The sequence below is a fragment of the Echinops telfairi genome, unplaced genomic scaffold, assembly GCF_000313985.2.
Source record: "Echinops telfairi isolate 266 unplaced genomic scaffold, ASM31398v2 ScPeMD7_70;HRSCAF=299, whole genome shotgun sequence".
In the NCBI taxonomy this organism is placed as follows: Eukaryota; Metazoa; Chordata; class Mammalia; order Afrosoricida; family Tenrecidae; genus Echinops; species Echinops telfairi.
In genome coordinates, this window is record NW_022103968.1 from 15689030 (window position 1) to 15699871 (window position 10842).

Here is a 10842-nt window from a genome sequence, read left to right on the forward strand (position 1 = left end):
GGGCTTTGATGCTTCTCAGCTAGATGGCCACTTTAAGCCTTTAAGACCCCAGACACTTTATCTTTTGGTAGCCAGGCACCATCAGCTTTCTTCACCACTTTTGCTTATGTTCACATTTTTCTTCAGCAATCGTGTCAAGAAGTTGTGCATCCTGGAATTCTTGCTTTTTTTTTTTTAAGTCATGCCTCCATTGCCTCCTTTGAGAACTCTTATCCTAATGCTTCTAGACAAAATTAGTTACTACTTTCTTTAGGTTCCGTGTTGTCATTGTTCGGTGCTACTGAGTCCATTCCAACTCATGGTGACCCTGTGCACAACAGACAGGGAACATGTGTACAACAGTCAGGGAACACTGCTTGGCCAAGCATCGTGCTTATAATTGTGTTTGAACGCAGTTTCAGGAACTGTGTCAATCCAGCTCACTGAGGATCTTCCTCTTTTCCAATGACCTTCTACTTTAGCTTTTCCAAGGACTGGTCCCTCCTGACGATATGTCCAAAGTAAGAGGAAGGCTCGCGGTGCTCCCCTCTAAGGAGCATTCGGGCTGTACTTTTTTCAAGACAGGTATTTGTTTGTGCCTCGAGTCGCCCTACAGTGCTTATGATTCAGTTTTGTTGCTTACTTCCTTAGTAACGACAGTACCTTGCATGTTTAATAAAGGATGCAATAGGACATAGGTATCTACAACTTTGTGAAAGAGAGATATCCATAATCTTTCTTATACCCATACACCATGCAGATAAATTAGTTTGCCTTTTTAATTAATGTGGTAAAGTTCAGTGGCATTAACTATGTTCACTTGTGGAACCATCACAATACCTGGCTCCCAATTTTCCCATTACCTTTCACAGTAATTCAATATCCCTTACACAGTAAGTCCCCATGTCCCTGGCACAAGCCCCTGGTAACCGTTAAAGTTCTGGTCTCAGCATATGCCTATTCCAGGTATTTCATATTTGCATCTGGATTCTGTCTACCTTTGGGGTGTAAATAACGGTGCAATGAACAATGGTGTGCAAGTATCTGTCTGAGTCTGCTTTCATGTCTTGTTTCAGGAGTGTTAGTAGCACTGTTGGGTAAGCGTTGGATCACCACAGGTTTGGTGGTTCAAACCTACCAAACTGCACCGCCTAATTTGTCCATTAGTATAACAGAACTACCACCCAAGTGGAATTATAAACACAGGCACAGAGGCTAGAATTTATAATATAATTTATAATATATGAGGGATTATGACTAGACGGGCCGTATTAAGTAACTGACTACATCTCAGTCACGGATCCATTTTCAGTTAATTTTTGTACATGGAATGCACATAGACCCAACTTCATTCTTTTGCGCAGAGACCGTTTCTTGACGAGACTATTCTTTCTCCGACAGATGACACTTTTGTCATGAATCAGTTTATTTCTGGAATTTCTAGTCTATTCCATTGGCCTGTACATCTACCCTTAAAATAGTACCAGTGGCTTGTTGTATGCTTCGTAATGAGAGGTGTGTGAACTTCTCTGTTATTTTTCCAGGTTCCTTTAGCTATTCAAAGCCTTTTGCAATTTTGTTTAAACTTGAGGATTGGATTTTCCATTTGTACAAAGAAAACTGTTGGAATTTTGATAAGGAGTACAAGTACTGTGTAGTTCCTCCACACTGGGCAGTGGTGTCAACTGAACAACTCCGTGAGGGTGAAAGGTCTTTCCATTTATGTAGGTCTCCTTTCATTTCTTTCGGGAACCCTGTGAGCAGTCACTCCAACAGAGAGAGTTGAGGCTTTCTACTCCTGAAGAGGTTCAGCTCCGGGAACCCAGAGGGCAGCTCGGCTTTGTCCTGTGGGAATCGACTGCATGCCAGTGAGTTAGGTGGCTGCCCCCTGACCCCCACGTCATTTCTTTCAGTAATGCTTTATAATTTCAGTAGACAGTCTTTCACTTTATTTTTTGCTGGTCCTCTATTTACTTAGCAAGTAGAATGTCGTTCTCTAGGGCTGGTCTGAAAACACGTCTAAAGTACATGAGATGAAGTCTTGCCAACCTCGCTTCTAAGGAGCATTCTGGCTGTACTTCTGCCAAGACAGATCGTTCATTCTTTTGGCGGTCCATGGTACATCCCATCTTCCTCGTCAAATGCATTCATTTTTCTCTGTTCGTCCTTACTTATTACCCAGCTCTTGCAAGCATGTAAGGTGATTCAAAATACCATGGCTCGCCAGACACATCTTAGTACTCAATGTGACGTTTTTGCTTTCTTGACTGCTGTTTCCTTGAGAATTGATTGCGGATCCAATCTTTTCTCCATTTATCATGATGTTGCCGACTGGCTCCGTTGTTGGTTGTGAGAACTGTTGCTTTCCTTATATTGAAGTATACTCTGCCCTGGAGGCTGCAGTCTGTGATCTTCATCAGTAGGTGCTTCAAGGCCTCTGCTTTCAGCAAGCAAGGCTGTGTCACCTTATGTATCACTGGTTGTTAATCAATCTTCCTCCAATCCCAACGTGTTCGTTCTACTCCAGCTTCGCAGATTATATGTTCAGCATACAGACTGAATAGGTGTGGTAAAAGGATACAACCCTAATACACCTTTTTGCCTCGAAGCCAAGAAGTATTCTCTTCTGTGCACATGACTGCTTCATGATGAATGTACAAGGCTTTACAGAAGTACAATTAAGTGTCTGGAAGTTGCATTTTCATATTTTCCATAATTGTTATGAAGCACAGAACCGAATACTTTTTTACATGGTCAATAAAATACAGGTAAACATCTGGTGTTTGCTGCTTTCAGCCAAGTTCTGTCTGACACCTGTAATGATATCACGGTATCCCTTGTTCAAGATTCTCTTCTGAATCCAGCTTGAATTTCTGGCAGTTCCTTGTCAGTGTAGTGCTGTAGTGTGTACTCCTAATGGCGATGTTCTATACATTTCGCACACTTTGGATCACCTTTCGTTCGAATGGGCACAAATAGGAATCTTTTCCAGGAAGTTGGCTGACCAAGTAGTTCGTTTCCAAATTTCTTGACAGAGATGAGTGAGCACATCAATAGCTGTATCAGAATGTTAAGCATTTCGATTAATATTTTATCAATTCCTGGAGCTTTATTGTTCACCAGTGCCATCAATGTCACTTCGACTTCTCCCTTCATGATCATTAGACTTTGATTATATGCTATCACCTGAAATGAAAATGGGACCAATTCTTTTTGGTACAGTGACTCTGTATTCCTTCCATTTTCTTTTTTTCTTTTTTAATCATTTTATTAGGGGCTCATACAACTCATATCACAATCCATACATACATCAATTGTGTAAAGCACATCTGTACATTCATTGCCCTCATCATTCTCAAAACATTTGCTCTCTACTTAAGCCCTTGGCATCAGCTCATTTTCCCCCTCCCCGCTCCTCCCTCCCTCATGAGGCCTTGATAATTTATAAGTTATTATTTTGTCATATCTTGCCCTGTCTGACATCTCCCTTCACCCACTTTTCTGTTGTCCGTCCCCCAGAGAGGAGGTTATATGTTGATTTCTGTAATCGGTTCCCCCTTTCCAACCCACCCTCCCTCCACCCTCCTGGTATTGCCACTCCCACCCCTGGTCCTGTGTCATTCGATGATTTGCTCAGACTCCCTCGGTGCTGTAACTTGCAGCTTACAATTTTTCTTCCGTTTCTTCCCCCTGAATGAAACATTCGGAAATGTTTCCTTCCCTTAGGATTTTCTACCTCCTGGTTTGTCACATTTCACATTTCTAGCTCCCCGTTTGTCATACTGCTTTGTTTTCTCAGCCTGCCCTTTGAGAGCTTTTGTTCAAACTTTTTACTTCATCATTTCTTCCATTTGCTTTAGCTACTCTATATTTAAGGGCAAGTTTCGGAGTCTCTATTGCCATCCATTTTTGTCTTTTCTGTCTTTTTAATAAACTTCCACTTTCTTCATGTATGAAGTCTTTGATGTCCTCTCACAATCTGTCTGATCTTCAGTCAGGGTCTAATGTGTCAACTGTATTCTTGGGAGAGTCTAAAGACCATACTTTGACTCTGTGGGTTTGTTTTAATTTCCTTCCATTTCACCTGGAACCTGCATATGAGCAATTTATGGTCTGTTCCACAGCAGACTCCTGGATATTTGAACTGCTCATGTCACCATCTTCTGTATGTCAGCGATGAACTTTTAACATAACTTGGCTACTAGGAGTACATGCATGAGTTCCTGCCACATCTTACAAATGGTGCACATTTCAATTGCACTGAAGGTTTTATTTACAAGCCTTTTCTTAACAAAGTTTCAAGACAGTCATCATTTTTGCAAAGTATATTCTATCCCCATTTTTATTATCACTAGTCACCTCCTTTTTATCTATTCCTGGAGTAAAGGTCAGTGAATTTAAACATAAATAAGTATATTCTTTAGCTTCCTTCCCCTTCACCATGCTCTTAATTTAGAAAGAACAAAATTTTAAAAAAATTTTTTAACCTTTTTAAAAAACTACTAGAACAAAGTAAGTACAAGGTAACTTCAAAAAGTTCTTGGAAGAATAGAATGAAAAGATAATGGAATATTACCATAAACATTTTGAAGACCCATCATGTAATCTTTTATAGCTTAAGAATTTATAATACTATAAAAGATGGTTTCTTAATATGATTTATAAACATTTTTCTAATGAAGCTAGGACACAGAAAAAGTATCAGTTGTATATTTTGCATTCCACTGCAGCTCATATCATAGAAATTAAGAGGGAGTCAGACATTTCATTTTTTCAGAGAACACAATTTTGGTGACTCTAAGCATATAAAACAGACCTTTTTATAAAAAATGTTTGTCGTTAAAAGTAAAATATGCCCCATGCTCAGAAAAAGCCCAGACTAGAAGTCCACCCAGAGAAAAGCACACACGGTCCCTTAGGTAGCAATGCAAAAAGGCACAGGGGATTCTTAGAGACTGGAAATTACTTTGAGAATCACCGAAGTCTTGAGGGCCATTCTCCTATGAGCAAATGAATCAGTTAGTCTTCCAGTGGTGCTGCTGGCATAAGCCCTAGACTGCTAACCTGTTTGCTCTAAGGTTGGCTGTTCAAACTCACCAGTCATTGCACTGGTGACAGATGAGGCTAACTACTCCTGCAAAAATTTAGAGCCTCAGAAATCCTACAGAGGGTCCTGATAAATCAGAATTGACTCGATGGCATTCGTTAGTCTTTCAGAGCCCAGGCAAAGACAGTTTCCAAGAAATTAATTAAAGAGCAGATACCTTTATCAGAGTATGTGTGTTCTAATGAGTGGAGATCAGGCAACAGGTGAATACAGTTTATGCAGCAGTAGGTGAAAAAATCAAGGACGACTACTTTTCCACGTAGATCCTTGTAGATAGAAATAGGTCCTTCGGTGTTCAGCCATTCCAATCCTGAAATTCACACAAAATTACAGTGGTGAAAGGCAAAGACCAAGAAAAAGAAAATGGATCCAAAACGTCACCTCAAAACATGAACCATTGTATTTTCTAATAGTAGTTGTGTTAGGCTGCGTTGACTAGAGAAACAAATCCAGAGACTCTCATGTATGTATAAGAGCTTTATATCAAGGGTAATTTTATAAGAATAAAACATTCTGGCCTATTCCAGATCAAGTCCCTAAGTCCAATATTAGCCCTTATGTCTGATATTAGTCCATAAATTCATTGTTAGTCACAGCATGTGCAGTCATGCTGAATGCAGGAAGATCACAGGCCAGTGGGTGGAAAGTCTTGTGGATCCAGTGGCATTGGAAGTATCTCAGTGCTGCCATGGGCCACCACGTGGCTCCTCCAGCTCCAGGGTTATGGCTGCATCAGTGTAGCTCTGTGTGGCTTGTCAACAGGAACGTATAGCAGAAAGAGAATCTGTTCCTCCTCCCAGAAGAAAAAGAGGCAGTTCCCAGAATCCATACCTTGTGACCTGACTGACAGACTGGACTACACCCCTACATTCTATCAAGTTGGCATGAAATTCTATAACTTCCACAGTAGTGTTAAGTCAAAAAAAGTTAACATGACAGCACTAGTTTAGAGCACTTGTACTTATGATTTTACAGATTACAAGAACACATCATTTTTACCAATAAACAGTCAAAAAGAATCTTCTACCTTCATGACTGTGACAAAACAAGTACTGGTGCAGATAAGGAAATAGCCAAGGAGACAAGTCTATAAAGATCAAAGGCCCAGAGAAGGAAGGAAGGAGAAGGTGGGAGGATGAAAGGAGGTGGAGGGGAAAGCTGCTGTTAGGAAGTAGGCCCAAACTTAGAAAACGCTACTAAACAAGTGGAATTCATCAGAAAGTCTGTGCGTAGGTGAAAAAGGAAAAATTAACACATGAACCCAAAAGCAGCGGGAGGAAATATCAAACATTAAGAGGACTTAATTGCATACATAATTAGGTATGCGTACATAGTTAGGCACAAATGAGTTATTGAAACTGAAGGTTAAGAATTTTTAAGTGACCCTTAAGATTAATTAGCTGCTATGGAGTTGGCTTTGACTCATGGCCTCCAGGTGTGTACAAAGTACTACAGCTCCACAAGACCTCTCAGAAGCTAATCTCCAGCCTTGTATTCCAACGTGTCTCTGACTCAAAAATCTAAACTTACAGTCGAGTTGATTCCAACTCATAGAAACTCTTATGAGGCTCTAAATCTTTATGGGAGGTGAAAGCCTTATCTTCTCCCGAGGAGTGACTAATGGATTTGAACCAGGGACAATGTGGTTAGCAGCTCAATTCCAAATCTATACCAGAGGGCTCCTGAGATGCCTGTTAGTGGGTTTCAATGGCTAACCTTTATTTTAGGTGCCAAAGAGAGCCCAATCTCAAATATCATTTAAGGAGAACATTTTATTAAGTCTTAAACTTTACAAACTTAAACCTAAATGGGACAAAGACAGAGACACATCATCTGGATGAGGGAGGTCACTAGCATGAGGTCATCATGGTGTCCAAGGAGTTACCTTCAGGCACAGAACCCAAAGAAAACTGCCAGTTATGACTGGCAGCAGACCAATACCTCAGTTACAGGTGGACTACAGAAGCACAAATGGGACCATGACTGGAACAGGCATATTATGTTAGACAGAGGAGTTTACAAGCTTGGTCCAGGGCCTTCTAACAAAGGCAATCAGGGCAAGACTCTTAGGACTATGCAACCCTCAGTACAGGGGTCTCCACCTGCAGGGAGTGAGGCAATCCACTTCCCAATGCACTCTGCCCAACCTCCCAAGGCAAGACTATTCATATCTCTTGTCAATGGTCAGAAGGAAGTCAATGGAGGCTTACTTCCCATGGGAGATCAGCATATAGATTCTGGACTTTAAGTGTTACCCATGGTCTTCTGCAAATGGAGTGCTCAGAAATTAAGCTCTAATATACCTGTCAGGTGTAGGGTAGTGTAAGCAAATGTAAGAAATGAGGAAATCAAAGGGCAGAATAGAAAATTTCAAACGGCAGCTCAAGAAACCAATGTCAGGTATTATAATGGAATGTACAAAGGCCTAGAGTTAGAAAACCAAAAAGGAAGAACATGTTCTGCATCTTAAACGGAAAGACCTGAAAGGGACATTGAAGCCCCACGCAGCAATAGTGAAAGATTCTATGGGCATAATACTGAATGCTGCTGGAAGCATCAAAAGATGAAAAGAATTCAGCCACTGTACCAAAAAGAACTGGTCTACTTTTCACCATTTCAGCAGGGAGCATATGAGCAAGAACCACTGGTGCTGAAGGAATAGTTTAAGCTGCACTGAACCTTAGAACAAGAGATAGCATTGTTGGTGCCTGATGGATCTTGGCTTAAAGTAGAGAATACCAGTGTGTTAGTCTGGGTTGACTAGAGAGACAAATTCATAGACACTCATGTGTAAGGAAGAGCTTTATATAAAGAGTAATTGTATATTAAAAAAACATCCCAGTCCAGTCCAGATCAAGTCCGTAAGTCCAATATTAGCCCATATGTTTGATACCAGTCTATACATTGCTCTTCAGACTCACGCATACAACACATATAATGACACCAAATGCAGAGAGATCACAGGCCAGTGGGTGGAAAGTCTTGTAGATCCAGTGGCAGTGGAAACATCTCAGCGCTGGTGTGGGTCTCCACGTGGCTCCTCCAGCTCCAGGGCTCTGGCTTCATCCAAGTAGCTCTATGTGCTTGTCAATAGGAATGCCTCGCTGGGCGAGTGTGTGTCCTGCCTCCCAAGAGGAAGCCAGGAGTTCCCACAATCCCCAGGAAAAGCCAAGCCCACATAGAGGCTTCATTGGCTATGACCTGATTGATTCCATCCCTTCACTCAAGTTGGCAGTAGATTGTTAACTGCCACAACCAGAAAGATGTTTGTGCTTTATTGACTATGCGAAGACATTTGACTGTGCAGATAACAAACTAGGGATAACCTTAAGAGGAATTCCAGAACACTTCATTGTGGTCATGCAGAACTTGTACATGAATCAAGTGGCAGTTAGCTAAACAGAACAAAGGACCACAGGGTTTGAACTTGGGAAAGACGTGCAGCAGGGTTGCATCCTCTCACCATACTTATTCAATCTGCTTGCTGAGCAACTCATCAGAGAAGCTAGATTCTATAAAGAACGTGGCATCAGGATGGGGGGAAGGCTTACTAACAACCAGCCATATGCAGATGACACAACCTTACTTGCTGAAAGTGAAGACTTGGAACACTTGCTGAAGGCTTGCAGGCTCAGTATGGATTAAGACCAAATGTGAAGAAGACCCAAATCCTCACAACTGGACCAATAAGTAACATCATGATAAAGGGAGGAAAGGTTGACGTTGTCAAGGATTTCATCTTGCTTGATTCCACATGGAACGCTCCACAGAAGCAGTCAGTCAAGAGATCAAAAGACCAGTTGTATGAGGTAAATCTGCTGCACCAGACTGCTTTAAAGTGTTGAAAAGCAAGGATGTTACTTTGTGAGGACTCAGGTATGCCTAACCCAAGCTACGGCATCTTCAATGACTTCGTGTGCATGTGAAAGTCGGACATTGAATAGAGATTGAAGAAGAACTGATACATTTGAATTGTGGTGCTGCAAACAAAACAGTGACAGTATCATGGGCTGCTAAAAAGGACAATCTGGTCTGTGTCGGAAGAAGTACAGCCAGAGTTCTCCTGAGAGGCTAGGATGGCTGGACTTCGTCTTAGGTACTGTGGACATATTGTGAGGAGAGACCGGTCCATGGAGGATATCATGCTTGGTACAGGAGAGGGGCAGCGGACAAGAGGAAGGCCCTCAAGGGGGTGGATGGACACAGTGGTTGCAACAATGGGCTCGGGCAAAGGAACAATTGTGAGGATGGCAAAGGACTGTGTCGTGCTCCGTTTTGGTGTGCACAGAGTCGCCGTAGGTTGGCACCAACTTGATGGCACTTAACACCACCACCACACTTGTCATAGAGTAGTTGAATGCATAACCATTTAAAGTGTCTTTCATGAGACAGGTGATCTAGGTTTAGGAACTGAACAAAGTGAGCGCTCCCCACTGGGGTGGCAAAGAGCTTGGAAACACAGCAGAAGATGCTGTGAAAGGTCAGGTTCCAGTGTCCCTCCCATGAGGTAACTGATCCCTGCCACATCCAACCAATTAACTATACATGGGGTTTCGGTGTCACTGCCAGGCGACACGGCAACAGCAACAAAACCAGTCCCAATCAGCAATCCCACCGATGACAGCAAACTGGGCTTCACAAACAGCAGCGCTGGGAAGAGCTGTTCCCTCCACAGGGCTGGGATTTCATCTGCCTGCAGACAGGCAAATCGAATCAGACTGATAATTTTTTAAAAGTCCCACAACTTCGAAAGACAGGGAACACACCTGAGGTCTGGAACCCATTGCCTGGCAGTGAGTCTCTAGGCAAGAAACTGAACGTCCCTGCCTCAGATGTCCAACAGAACAAGAAAAGTGCCTCAATGGGGTGAAAAGATGTAAGGCACACATCATGCACCTGAAGGGCTCCAAAGTGTGTAGGGCGCACGGAAAATGAGCCATTCAGGTCCGCTGGGATGAGGATAAGGATGCTGGGCTGAAAGGCGAAGGTGCGATGGCCTTTGTCAATCAAGGTCATCCAGACCATCAGAGATTCACGAAGGGTCGACGTGGTGAACACCAGGCTCAGGGCACAAGGACGAGGGTGCACTTCTCCGCCCTCCAAAACTGCCCCTCCGAGGCAGCTGGGGCCAGAAGGGCTGGAGACGAGCCGCTTGGGTGGGGCGACGCGCCAAACTGGGGCGCGAGCGCCACTACCCCGCCTCGCCCGAGGAAGGGGAGGTCCCGGGAGGGAAGGTCCCCCACCCTGAAGCCAGCCCCTCACCTTCCGGAAACTCGGGCACTGACAAGTCCCGCTCCCAGCCGTCCACCTTCTGCAGATACTGGTAGACCAGGCTGTCTTTCTCCTGCTGGGTGACGGCGTCGAGCAGGGCGTACTCCAGCGAGGTCTGGGCCGGCAGCAGGCCCGAGAGGCTGCAGCTCCGCGCTCCCGGCGCCGCCATGTTCCCTCCCGTCGCTCCCGAGGCGGCCGCCGGGCCCGCGGGAGAGGACTCGCCGACGGTCCTTTGGTTTCAGAACGACACATTCACCGCGCTCGCCCCCAGTCCCCCTCCACGCCAAGGCCCCCCCCCCAAAACAAACAAACAAATAAACCAGACACCCGGTGTGCAATCGCCAAAGTCCAACCCGTCGTAGTCGCGGGCGGCGACGAGTTGGGGCGGGTTTGGGAATTAAACTTTGGTTCCGAAGCACCCCGCCCCTCGGTGCTCCCGCCAGCGCTGAGCCTGGACGTTCAGAGTGCCAGATTCGACACGAAAA

General features: G+C 43.9%; 1 protein-coding gene across 2 annotated transcripts in view; it reads right to left on the bottom strand.

Annotated features, from left to right (window-relative positions):
* The window catches only part of NHLRC2 (NHL repeat containing 2), a 46872-nt gene extending 36313 nt beyond the window's left edge, over nucleotides 1–10559 (bottom strand). Inside the window, exons 1-2 of one of the 2 annotated variants that reach the window (XM_045291618.1) lie at nucleotides 10349–10559; nucleotides 5244–5396 (exon numbers count right to left, since the gene is read on the bottom strand). In XM_045291618.1, coding sequence (XP_045147553.1) covers nucleotides 5244–5396; nucleotides 10349–10526 — 331 coding nt within the window. In that variant the 5' untranslated portion in view covers nucleotides 10527–10559. The remainder of the gene's footprint in view (nucleotides 1–5243; nucleotides 5397–10348) is intronic. The other variant, XM_004700919.2, reaches the window with a different exon arrangement.
* Nucleotides 10560–10842: the final 283 nt, after the last annotated feature.